General features: G+C 45.1%; 1 protein-coding gene across 5 annotated transcripts in view; it reads left to right on the top strand.

The window, feature by feature from the left end:
- Window positions 1-13,348, top strand: part of HTR4 (5-hydroxytryptamine receptor 4) — a 135,342-nt gene that overhangs the window by 52,842 nt on the left and 69,152 nt on the right. For all 5 annotated transcript variants that reach the window (XR_003499460.3, XM_027465094.3, XM_072044648.1 and 2 more), the window contains exon 3: window positions 13,142-13,267. Coding sequence is in view for 4 of the 5 variants with exons in the window: in XM_027465094.3 (XP_027320895.1) it covers window positions 13,142-13,267 (126 nt within the window). In the remaining variant the exon portion in view is untranslated. The remainder of the gene's footprint in view (window positions 1-13,141; window positions 13,268-13,348) is intronic.

Raw genomic sequence — 13,348 nt, 5'->3', positions numbered from 1 at the left:
GTTTTAAAGGCCAGGACCTGAAAACACAAAGGCTACTTGTTCCCAAAGCCTTATTTCCACAGTAAGATCACGGGGCTGTGGGCCAGCTCATCGCTCACTGTCAGTGCATTAGCTGGAGACCTGTCCAGGGCTTGCACTTCTCATGAACTTCTTGAGGACTTTTCTGGAAACAGGTTCTGTCTACTCAGGGAGTCTAATAGGACAATAAATAAATCCAGCAAAAGGAGAAAATAGCCAAGAAAAGCCTAATTCGTGTTGACTCGGTCAAGAAATCCTCAGTACAGATAGCTCTGAGGAGTGAGGAAGCTGCCCAGGAGCTGCTCGATGTATCTGAGCAGCCTCAGATAGAGTCTCAGGTACTTGGAGGACATGTGAGTAGAGGATATCACAGGAGAAACCTCTACAAGGCTTGTGCATGGGGATATGAGCCTCTTCTTTGCTGGTAGAGATCCCTGGAAAAAGACTGCCTTACTTTGTTGGGGATTAAACTGTTTCTGTTGTATTTTGGGTCATGCTGGAGTGGAAGAATGTGATTTCTCCATTCCCAAGGAGCTGAGATAGATTTGGTCCCATTACTGCCATTATTTGCAATTTCCATTTATATGGGCCGTAATGGGGATGTGATTCTCAGGCAGAGTTGGCAGCTACAATGAAACATGGTGATTTTTTTTTGTTTGTTTGTTTGTTTTTTATATAAATTCCTTGAAGTTCAGCTACTGTTCAGTATGCTTTCCTGAGCCCAGCAGATCTAGAGCTAGTCCAATTCAGGCGCCTTGTGTTTTTGTATTGCTTTTACTCTTCCCTGTAAGCTGCACTCAGAGCCCTTGTTGCTGCCATCTCCTTGCAGCACTGTGAGGATCTGTTTAGAACTGCCCTTGGAGACACACTGTAACACTGAAGTTTTTATTGGAGTTAAAAGCTGTAACCTGATTTAGCTAAGAGTCCCTCACCTGGAATACCCACTGAAGTTAGTAGCAAAGTTCAAGTGGCCAGAAAATTAATCACAAAACATAAATCAGCTTTCTGGACTCACCCTCAGTGAAAGTGTACTGAGCCAGCTTTCCAGAAACATCACTGTATTAAGGTTTTCAAGACTCTTTGATTTGCAGGTGCTATTAAGTTGTCAGCAGCGTTGCAGACCCCTGTGCAGGGAATTTAAGCATGGGGAGCATCTTCACTACTTTCTGCTCAGCACTGCCAGGGAACTGCAGACACTGAGTTGGGAGCCAGTTTCCCTACTAACACGGCAAAAGTTACCCACAAAAAATAAAATAAGATAAAGTTGTTCATAGCCTGTTGTCTTTTTTGAGCTTTGTGACTCTTGTCTTGGTTGGTCTCTTTGACATTTGAGTACAACATTGCAATTACACATGGGAAATGGCACTGCATCTAAGGTGTTGGGTGCAGACACCTTACCTCTTTCTCCTTGGTTTGCCTCAAAACTTTGAGAAAACTCTGAGAAGCAGCAGCTAGTTCCCCCTTAGGGATCAAAGAGCAGTTCCTTAAACTTGGCTTTGTTCCCACTTTATGGAAGGAACCGGTTGTGTTGCTGAAAGCTCATTTGAAGTTCACAGATCTGTGAGTAGAGCCCACACTTGATGCCACCCAGCAGCTGTGGGCCAGCTCACTCCCTTGTGGGGAAGGTCTCTCCCTTCATGTTGCTTTGTTCTCCAGGAACTGCTTTTTTTAAGAATCTTCATCAAGGACTTCTGCAGCCACACGCAGTAGGACACTCTTCCTGGAAGTGTTTGTCCTTGTTAGCCAGATCACAACTGAAGAAACCTTTCCAGACCTTCCAAGACTGGCCTCAGTTATTTGGTAGTGACTGCTGGGTGGGATCTGGGTTGCGTCTGAGCTGAGTGCCTACATTTTCCATCTACAAAGCAGTCCCAGCTGTTTGCTTTTCCTCTGTCCTGCTGCTTGCCCAGGTTGACATCCTGTCTAATTTATTTGAAGTGAGAAACATGACGAGGCCTTTGGAGAATATACAGATCATGTGCTTGGCTGGGATCATAGAAGGGGATTTAAATAAAACAAGAGATTTAAATGCTTTGCTCTCAATTCAAGGGCTTTCCATGTCTTGTGCTATCCGGAGCCTAAATGCAAAATTGAGATTTATACAAAAAGAGCTGATGAGCACATGCTCTGGGGGTGGAAGGCTCTAGCTGCCACCTCTGGAATCAGCATTACCAAGCTCTGATCTTTATGGTACAGCTCGCAGCAAGGCAGAGGAGCTAGAAATGCCTGATGCCTCAAAGATGACTTTTATCTGACCTGACTGATCTGCTCTGTGTCAGGATACAGCTGACTTGCTGAGCAGCTTGGAAATTGTGGTGCTGGTGAAGGGACTAAGGAGACACACGAATTCCTGGAGAAAGAAGGCAATCACTCAGTCAAGTACTTGAAAGGGCACGCACCTTGGAAGCTGAACAAATGAACTGCACTATGCTGTGCCTTCAAAAATCTCATTGAGACATACAGTCCTGTGTTGTCCTCAAAAAGAAGTAAAAATTTCTTTCTGACATTGTCTTGTAATGAATGAGTGAACCGTGTGGCTGAGCACGGAGGCGTTACCAAATGAAATGTATTCCAGAAATCAATGAATTATCGGTGCCAAGTCTTCCATTAGCAGGGGTAACAACAAGAAACTTTCATTCCTCTAGATTCTTGAAACTGGGAAGCTGTCCAAGAAATACTAGAAATAGACAGCCAATAGCTGTATTTGACTTTTATTGTCCAAGGTGTAAACAAGCAGGGAGAGAAGTACACAGCATGGGTATTTCAATGTACAGCCTGATGCCAGGACTCTTCCACCAATCTTGACTGAACAGTTGTCATTTAACAATATTTCCCTGACCGCAGATATTGCTTCCAAGAGTAAAACAGATACTTTCATGCTGTTTAACTAGAAAGTCTTGCAACTTGCAGGCTTTCAGCAAAGATGGGAACAAAGGCTTTTCCTGGTCTGAAAATGAGAACTTGGTTCTGGAATGCCAACAGATACTAAGAGCTATCATTATGGTGTCTCAATGAAGAGTTATGTTTGGGAAACGTGTGTGGATAGGACAAACTTTCTCGTTTTAATGGCAGAAATAATAGTAAGGCAGTCAAACAAATGCTTTCAGCCCAGGAGCAGCAGCTCACCTTTGAAGGCTCTGCTCAGTCAGTCTTAGAGCACTCCAGTATTGCACCTGGTTATTGAAGGAAGCATTGCATGGATTTTTGTGAGCATGTGAAACATGAACACTCAGAGTATGTTTAAGAAGAGTCTGAACCTTCATTACCCAACCCACCCCCATGCTATATCATAGATCTGCATCAAATACATCCAGTTACTCCTTGTTTCTAAACTACTGAAACTAAAGCTTGAGATACTCACATATGCAATAGAAATAATGGTAATACTGTTTATGTCTCTGTAAAATTAAAACTATTTTACACAGTAACAGAATTACAAACACTCTTTCTTGAAAGTACTGGAAAAATAGTGTTTCACTGAATCAGGTCCCCTGAGCATAGCTATGCTGTATTTGTCATTTGAACACTCAGCTTGCTCTGTTTGCAACTTCCATATGACAAGGAATAGGCAAAAGCCACTTATCTGGAAAATAGAGAATAATCATGTTATTAAGATAGACAACATGCCAAAAGTCAGGTTTATTTATGTTCTTTATTAAACTGACACATGTAGCTTGGTAGAGGCACTGAACATACATCTGAGGAGCAATTCTAGTTAGGAACTGATCAAGAAATTTCTGATTAAAGGCATGTTTGATCTTTGGTTTTATTCGTCATTCCCAAAGGAGAAATGATTGTTACAACATCTCTGCTGCACTTTGTACTGTGCCTAAATTCCTGCCTGTGCCTAAACCAGGCTTGCTTTCTCATAGCAGTATTCAGTAACCTCACTGAGATAAGTAGACCCTGCATATCCAAAAAGCATTATTATGTGCATGTAAAGATAAAAGGGCAGTATTTGGCACGTGAAGGGAGCACTGGGAGTCAAATGTGAAAACCTGGAAATAAAAGGTACTGAACGAAACACAGTGCAAGGTCTGGTGATTGCTTGTGTTTGTGCAGTGCTTTGCACAAGGGATCTCCTATGGTATTTGTAAATGGATAACAAACGGAGCAATAGGAGCAGCTAGCAGCTGCCTTTCCTTCATGTAAACACCACGATCTTAACCTAATGCTAATTTAATAAGTTAATTTTATCTTATATTTTAGGTGACAGTCTAATGGTTTTTAAGGATTGTACCTACATGCATCATCCTTGCAGCAATATCCTTTCCTACGTGGGTGTAACTTATGTAATGCCTGATCTGCTGATTGGGAAAGAGCAGAGCCTGGCTCTTCATCCTCCATTTGATGAGAAGTAGGGACAGACATGGCTGCTGGGTGCCAGCACAGCTCCCCTGCAGGGGGGGAAGCCAGGAGGTGTAGGCAGTGCCCTGAGACTCACCAGGTTGGGGTTTATCCCCTGGCTCAGCACACTGCTCCCATTAACTGTGCAAGATGCTCATGCTCTCAGGGTCTTAGATCTCTGTCTTTTTGCAGATCATAACAAGGGATCACGTTTTTCAGAATCATGTCCTCCAGAAAAGGCAGGAACTTCTGCTGGTGGAAACTAAGGAGACTGCACGGGCCAGCAGGAAGCAAGTTTCTATGGGGTCATTACTTGGAGCCTCCTGTGCCTTGATGATCAGCCCAAACCCAGGCAGGCTCAGCCCCTGTGATATGTGTGGGGCTGGAGCCACTGCTATGGTGCTGCTTGATGCCTGCTGGGGTCCCGCAGTGTCTGGCAGCTCCAGCACACACCTGCTCCCTGAATGGGAGAGCTCCTAGCACGTACCTGATTGACTGCACAGCCCACACACAGAAATTTTTAAAATATTTAAATAGCCTGTCTTCTTTGCTTCATCTTGACAATTGATTTTAATCAGTATTTTTTTTAATCAGTATATTTTAATCAGTAACCTGAGCTGGTGGAAGGGGATGGGGAGCAGGATGTGGCCCTCACTATCCACACAGAACTGGTTGGTAACCTGGTACGGCACTTGGATGTGCACAAATCGATGGGGCCGGATGGGATCCACCCAAGGGTACTGAGAGAACTGGCAGAGGAGCTGGACAAGCCCCTATCCATCATTTATCAACAGTCCTGGCTATCAGGGGAGGTCACAGTTGACTGGCAGCTAGCAAATGTGACGCCCATCTACAAGAAGGGCCGGAGGGCAGACCCGGGAAACTACAGGCCTGTCAGTTTGACCTCAGTGCCATGGAAGCGCATGGAGCAGATTATCTTGAGAGTCATCATGCGGCACTTGCAGGGCCAGCAGGCGATCAGGCCCAGTCAGCATGGGTTTATGAAAGGCAGATCCTGCTTGACAAACCTGATCTCCTCCTATGACAAAGTGACGTGCTGGGTGGATGAGGGCAAGACTGTGGATGTGGTCTACCTTGACTTCAGCAAGGCTTTTGACACCGTCTCCCACAGCATTCTCCTCAAGAAACTGGCTGCTTTTGGCTTGGACTGGCGCACGCTTCGTTGGGTTAGAAACTGGCTGGAAGCCGGGCCCAAAGAGTCATGGTAAATGGAGTCAAGTCCAGTTGGAGGCCAGTCACTAGTGGTGTTCCCCAGGGCTCGGTGCTGGGGCCAGTCCTCTTTAATATCTTCATCGATGATCTGGATGAGGGCACTGAGTGCACCCTCAGTAAGTTTGCAGATGACACCAAGTTAGGTGCGTTTGTCGATCTGCTCGAGGGTAGGAAGGTTCTGCAGGAGGATCTGGATAGGCTGCACCAATGGGCTGAGTTCAACTGCATGAAGTGGCCAAGTGCCGGGTCCTGCACCTGGGGTGCAATAACCCCAAGCAGAGCTACAGGCTGGGACATGAGTGGTTGGAGAGCTGCCAGGCAGAGAAGGACCTGGGAGTGATGGTGGACAGTCAGCTGAATATGAGCCAGCAGTGTGCTCAGGTGGCCAAGAAGGCCAACAGCATCCTGGCTTGTATCAGAAACAGCGTGACCAGCAGGGCTAGGGAGGTGATCGTCCCCCTGTACTTGGCTCTGGTGAGGCCGCACCTCGAGTACTGTGTTCAGTTTTGGGCCCCTCGCTACAAGAAGGACATTGAGGTGCTTGAGCGGGTCCAGAGAAGGGCGATGAAGCTGGTGAGGGGCCTGGAGAACAAATCCTACGAGGAGTGGCTGAGGGAGCTGGGCTTGTTCAGCCTAGAGAAGAGGAGGCTCAGGGGCGACCTTATTGCTCTCTACAGGTACCTTAAAGGGGGCTGTAGTGAGGTGGGGGTTGGTCTATTCTCCCACGTGCCTGGTGACAGGACGAGGGGGAATGGACTTATGTTGTACCAGGGGAGTTTTAGGTTGGATCTTAGGAAGAACTTCTTTACCGAAAGGGTTGTTAGGCATTGGAACAGGCTGCCCAGGGAAGTGGTGGAGTCACCATCCCTGGAAGTCTTCAAAAGACGTTTAGATGTAGAGCTTATATGGTTTAGTGGGGACTGTTAGTGTTAGGTCAGAGGTTGGACTCGATGATCTTGAGGTCTCTTCCAACCTAGAAATTCTGTGATTCTGTGATTATCAGCTATTTAAGACACTTAATTCTCTGAAACACTCTAGCATTCAGCCTGCAGGGCATATGTGGAGCGGAGTGTGGCTCAGTGACATTCTCAATGGCTTTGTCCGGGAGGTGACCTGAAATCCTTGTTGCATAGTTTGTGGCCCTGCCTGAGCTGCTGCTGTTCACAGTAAATCGGTGCTTTTTAAATCCCACACCATCGGTGAAAGTGAGTTGGTTTGCACAACTTTTTTGAGGTTCAAAGCAGCACAAAAGGAAAAAACAAACAAACAAACAAACATTATCCTTTCCTACCCACCCCACTGCTGCAATGTATTTGGTTAAAGAACAAAAAAAAAAGAACAACAACAAAAAAGAACCACTCAAATAAACTAATCACATGACTGAGTTATTTTAATATGTGGAATACTGCTTATTTGTAGCTCGTCAATACTTTAATTATTTTCAATCTGTTTCTAAAACAGAAGGAAAAGTACATAATTGATTCGAATCTGTTAGAAGTGGTCTTGCCATCTGCACAGCCTGAAGCAAAGGCAGTGAAACATTTGAATACATTGTAAGAAATTATATGCTTCTACGTTAATGCTGACTTCTGATTAATATATTTAGGTTGTAGTAAAATAGAATATGGTAACAGCTAGAAAGCCACAGATCAAATAATATCTTCCCTATTGTCATGTTTCCATACTAAGACATGCATTGTTAGGTTTACTCATATAATAACATGTCTTCATTTTTAAGTGTTTAACACTCAGCCTCTGGTTTTATGCCTAGGAATAATCAGGGAAGTAGAGAAGAGGAGAGGCAAATAACAGCTTATTTGCAATTACAGACCTGCATGAAATGTCATGTCACCTGGAGTTACAGAGTGAAAAGCCATGGCTTGGGTGAAGAGTAAGCAGTCTGACTCACCTGCGTATTCCCCGTTTTCCCTAAGGCCCCTGTAAATAAAGGAGGAAGCTCTGTTCTAGGTTCACCTGGTAAAACTCACTGCTCTGAGCTCTTAATCCTCATCAGTGAGAATTACACATGCACCTTGCTTTGAAGTGCTCAGGAGGTCCCTGGCTGCCTCCAGGAGATGCTGCAGGTCACCTCGGCAGGCAGTGTTATTCCCTGCCAGTTAGGAAATGGTTCTCCATGCCCCCTGGGCTTCAGCTGCACTCCTCTGCCCCCAAAAGAGAAATCCTGTTTATTCTACCTTTGCCCTGTTTTCCATCTCTCCCATTCCCTTTCTCTCTCTGACACCCACAGCAGTGTCTGTGAGATGCCCAAGGTGCTCTCAGCAGTTTATTGGTGACTTTGTCCTGCTGCAGTTGCAGGGAGGTCAGGCAGTGATTTGTAATGAAAACTAGAGGAGCAATATATGCAGTCTTACCAGCATGACCAATCCATGGTTTAATTGCTGCATACAATATGCAAAAGCACTAGAGGTCAGATAGAGAAGGTGGGGTGTTTACAGGAAAGTAGAAATTGAGCTTGAAAAAAAAAAGTAATTACACTTTTTTAAAAAAACATTAATGACTACACAGAAGAGCCTTTTAAATATATCCATGTGGGTTTAAAGCATTCATTCCACATCAGTATTTCACCTTTTTCCTTAAGTGATTTCTATATTCCTACTAACCAACAATCATTTTGTCTGAATCTCATTTCCTTGTAACAGCAAACCCATCAATCTCTGTTTTATTAAACAGGGAAGCATGCTTGGAAGCCAGAGCACTCAGATTTGATCAAAGATGTTATTCAAACCATTGATTTTAATTTACAACAATATCCACTTCTTCCATTATTAACAGCTTTGAATTACCGAGACTGAATAATTAACAAATATTCCTACTTGATGACAGATTATTCAAAAGGCAGATGAGCAGAAACATATCCCAGATGAACGTCCTTCTTGCACCCCTGGTGATGTCTGCGTCTAATGTTCCCTGGAGGATCAGTACAAGGGGGCATGAGAGCAATACTCGTTGTAGAGATCTCCCAAACACTTTGGAAACTGTCGTCAGAGCAAATGCCCCGCAGACACATGTGTCAGGACATGTTTCTGGCCTCCTGCCTCTGTTCAGGGCCCTGCGCTGTAGCCAGACTGGTGCAAATGGTGCAGGCGTGGGGGATGATGAATGAGTGATGTTCCGGCAGGCAGCCTTGGTGCACCCCCAAACACCAGGGATCCCTAAAACATGATCCAGCAGGCTCAATCACCAGCTCCCCTCGCAAGGCACTGCTCAGAGGGGTGGACAAAGGCCAGCTGAACCCACACTGGCAGGTCCTGGGACGATGGAGTTGGCTCTCCCCATCCATACCCTCTGCAGAATCTGGGGAGATGCAAGGTGCTCAAATAATCCAGAGATGGGAATTTTTTAGGAAGAGCAGATGGATGAGCAAAGCTAGATAAGACAAAATACAAATCTATCTGCCTGGTTCTGTATAAACAGAACCATCCTCCTCCTCTCCACCGTTCTGCCAGCATTTGTGTGCTGCTGTGGAGGAAAAGGAACACCTATTGTAGGGAGGTATTCAGTGTGGTGTGACATTTTGTTTCACAGCCATGGAGTGGTCAGCCCATTGTGAGGGCTATGTTTAGAAAGGTACAATTACAGCTCGATGAAGGTGCCTTTGATCCCGGTGTCCCCATTGTTCGCCAGCTTTTCATCCTGCCCTGTACACAGTCAGCAGGCAGAGACCTGACCTTTGAAGTCTCTTCTTTTCCTCATCCCTCTAATTTTTGTGGAGCCTTCTGCTGAACGTTATTAATGAAGGCTCTGGTGGTTGTGCTCACAGTACCGATGCTGGTTTGTGCCTGCTCTTCCCCAGCAGTACAACATCTGTCTGCACGAGGAGGGAGGTGGCAGGCCCAGAGCTGTCTGTGCCTCCAGCAGAGGAGAATTGCCTTGGGCATCCTGCTGGGCCTTATCCAAAGCATGTCGCTGCTGTTCACATCCCTCTTGCGGCACCCCAACCTCCCTGCCTCCCCAAATCTCCAACACCAGACATTGATTCTGGGGAAAGGAGAAATTTCAGATCAGATGGAGATGGATGGATGGGGGAGTGAATTCTCGCTGGGGAAAGAATGGTGTCCTTTCCTAGGAGCCGTCATGTGGCTAGTGACCAGTTTTGTAGAGTGCCTTGGGATCTGGGTGTTGGAATAAGGACCTGGATGTCAATTACCTTTAGTTTTGAGGAAAGCATCTATATATGCAATTTAGGGCAGTCACTGGTGACAGAAGGAACGGAAACTGATGCCATGCATGTACTTGATTTTGCATCTAGCATCTTACTACTAGGTGGAGGAAAGCTGCCCAGAGGCAGTATTTACTGTTCTGAGAGTTTAAAAGACAGACCAGAGAATTTCACCTAGGGCTTTTTAGCACAAACCACTGTGACCTTTGCAGCACGAGAGAGCACGCGAGGGAGGTACCACTATATGCACGTAGGCATTTCTTTTCCTACAGGCCACCGTCAGGGATGGAATGATGGATGAGGCAGATCCTTTTGGCAGATGGGAATTTTCTTCCATCAGATGGGAGGAGGCGGACTGGATCAATGTAGGCAAATTGCAGGCAACAACTGAGTGTAATTATAAGAACTGCAGACACAAAACCCACTCATTTCAAGAGTTGTCCAAGAATTAATGACCTAGGGCAGTGGGAAGCAACATATCCAGCAAAAGCTGGGAAATCCACACTTAGTTCTGACAGAGCCTTGTCACCATTTCTGAATGCACCAGCATTTGCCCAGAGCTGCTAGCTGCCCAGGAGGCCTCCTGGAGCCTTAATTACCCTCACTGAAGTTGTGATAAGTCCAGGAGACAGCTCTCCCTAATTAAATGTAAACTCTCAGATGCTGAGTAAAACCTGCTCTTGACTTTTCCTTTCTTCTGTCTTAGCATCTGTAATTGCCTTGCACAAAAATAAGTGTCTTGCTGAATGCAGATCCATGACTGCGTCTGACCCTGTCAACACCACCCAGGCAACCTTCCTCCATTAAGCAGGACTGGATTCAATGACATTAGCAACAAAAACCATTAGGGCAAAAGAAGCAGACATGCCTTTGCCTCACATTTACCATCTGACCATTCACCTAACACAAGACAAAACCTACTGCCTTACTGGGTTCTCTTCGCTCCAAGCCACCTCTACCTGGGTGTAACTGGTACCCCAGGAACATCCAGAGGGACACAAGGCTGGCAGCACTCAGGGACTTTTTGCCTGAAAGCTCTGCAGGGAGGTGGGATACACCCATCTGTCCATGCTATGTGACCTCTTTTAAGCTTCTGGTTTTAATTCATGAGATTATCCTGAATTAAAAGCCATGTGTGTTCTCACGGGGGAGAAAGCACTGCTTGGCATATGAACGTACATTTCTGAAGTTAGGCAATGCAGTTGTGTCAGACCTCTTTCTCATTATAGCTCAATAATTGAACTTGTTTTCTATCCTGCATAGGCCTGCCTGATGCTTTGTGTTTCCATGAGGCTAGTGTGAGGCCAGGGCATCTCCTTCCTTCTTTCTTATTTGCTCATAAACATTCTCACCCTTCTGGATGAATCTATGCCCAAATGCATTTCCTTGTAAAACTTTATAACTCATGAATTTCTAAGATGGTGTTCATACTGCATATGATGAGTCTAGGCTCAGCAGGCTGTGATCTGACCCAACTGTGCAACTGGCAGTGGGCAAAAAAAGTCAGACTGAAGGTGGCACCAGGGACAAAAGCAGAAATTGTGATTAAAGGGGTGCTCTGCAGTGCAGGCATGAGCTGAAGTCGGTCATGAGATGCCTATTAAGATGGCACAGGCACTAGAGATGGGACTGCAGCAGAGCCTCTAATCTTTTTGAGCTTTGCCAAAATCAGGAGAATTCAGAAAGATAAAGTGTAAAAGCCTGGACTGAATTTAGTAAATAAAACGTGACCCCAGAGGAAGTCAAACTAAAACAGAATAACAGTTCAATTTTTCAATGATGTGAACAATCTCACAGCACTAATCCTGGGTGCCGAGTGCCAGCTCTGTGCACGGTGAAGGAATTTCCCTGCAGAATTAGTGCCGAATGCTGCTCCTAATGCTGGTTTATTTCTAGCCACACCTGATGCTATGAACAAACACTTGTTCTCACCACTCTGATGTACTGTGGAAAGTGACACAGGCAGGAGGAGGTTTGGGGTGCCTTTTGTTCTGGATAAATAATTAGAAATAGCCTAAAAAGAAAAGTGGCTCAAAAATTTGGTAAGAAACACAGTTTTATGAATGCTATCCGTTGCACATTGTGTATTACCCTCCTCTTTTGCAGACTCAAAAAAAAAATATTTTTTAAAACAAACAAACAACAAACCAAACCAAACAAAAAAGAACGTTTAACAAGATATTTGTAGAAATACAGATTTAAGATATATCTAACATTGTGTCTGCATGTTATCCTTCCTTCTTTCCTTTCCTTGCATTGCCTTGCCTTTTCATTAGCTGAAAGAAATTATCGATGTCAAGATAGAGGGAAGTTTGTCACTTCCTTTTCCAACAGTTGTTTTAATTTCCCTAATTCTAGAACAGTTTCTAAGTAAAACAGCAAAGAGGAGAGGAGAGGAGAGGAGAGGAGAGGAGAGGAGAGGAGAGGAGAGGAGAGGAGAGGAGAGGAGAGGAGAGGAGAGGAGAGGAGAGGAGAGGAGAGGAGAGGAGAGGAGAGGAGAGGAGAGGAGAGGAGAGGAGAGGAGAGGAGAGGAGAGGAGAGGAGAGGAGAGGAGAGGAGAAAAGAAAAAAGAACAAAGAGAAGAGAAGAGAAAAGAGAAGAGAAGAGAAGAGAAGAGAAGAGAAGAGAAGAGAAGAGAAGAGAAGAGAAGAGAAGAGAAGAGAAGAGAAGAGAAGAGAAGAGAAGAGAAGAGAAGAGAAGAAGATAAAAGGAAAGGGAAGGAAAGGGAAGGAAAGGGAAGGAAAGGGAAGGAAAGGGAAGGAAAGGGAAGGGAAGGAAAGGGAAGGAAAGGGAAGGAAAGGGAAGGAAAGGGAAGGAAAGGGAAGGAAAGGGAAGGAAAGGGAAGGAAAGGGAAGGAAAGGGAAGGAAAGGGAAGGAAAGGAAAGGAAAGGAAAGGAAAGGAAAGGAAAGGAAAGGAAAGGAAAGGAAAGGAAAGGAAAGGAAAGGAAAGGAAAGGAAAGGAAAGGAAAGGAAAGGAAAGGAAAGGAAAGGAAAAAGAAAAGAAAAGAAAAGAAAAGAAAAGAAAAGAAAAAAGAAAAGAAAAGAAAAGAAAAGAAAAGAAAAGAAAAGAAAAGAAAAGAAAAGAAAAGAAAAGAAAAGAAAAGAAAAGAAAAGAAAAGAAAAGAAAAGAAAAGAAAAGAAAAGATTCAGCCTTTCTGCTGATGAACACGAGCCTCTCAGCTTTCTCTGTAAATAGGAAAAACTCTTTGTTAAGGAGTGCTGAGGTCTTGGTGGGCTGTTTGGGGATGCTGCTGCTGTGATGGCCAAGCAGGTGCTTGGCGTCCTCGGCTCTGCAGGAACCGGGGCAGCCCCCAGACTCTGGTGCATTTTCTTTATTTTCCTTTTTTTTTCTGTGCTCTCCAGTTCAAGTGAGGGCTTCGGCATAGCAGAGAAGATTGTGCTGCTCACCTTCATATCAGCGGTTATTCTGATGGCCATACTGGGGAACCTGCTGGTGATGGTGGCGGTGTGCCGGGACAGGCAACTCAGGTGAGCCCATGCAGCCCCCACAGCTCCCCCTTCAGCCAGGGGGCATGGGGCAAGGCCCCAGATGAAAGCCCTTTGCATGAA

The sequence above is a fragment of the Anas platyrhynchos genome, chromosome 14 (genome assembly GCF_047663525.1).
Source record: "Anas platyrhynchos isolate ZD024472 breed Pekin duck chromosome 14, IASCAAS_PekinDuck_T2T, whole genome shotgun sequence".
NCBI classification, from domain to species: domain Eukaryota; kingdom Metazoa; phylum Chordata; class Aves; order Anseriformes; family Anatidae; genus Anas; species Anas platyrhynchos.
The sequence above is the reverse complement of the archived record's forward strand: the minus strand, read 5'-3'. Positions and strand labels throughout refer to the sequence as shown.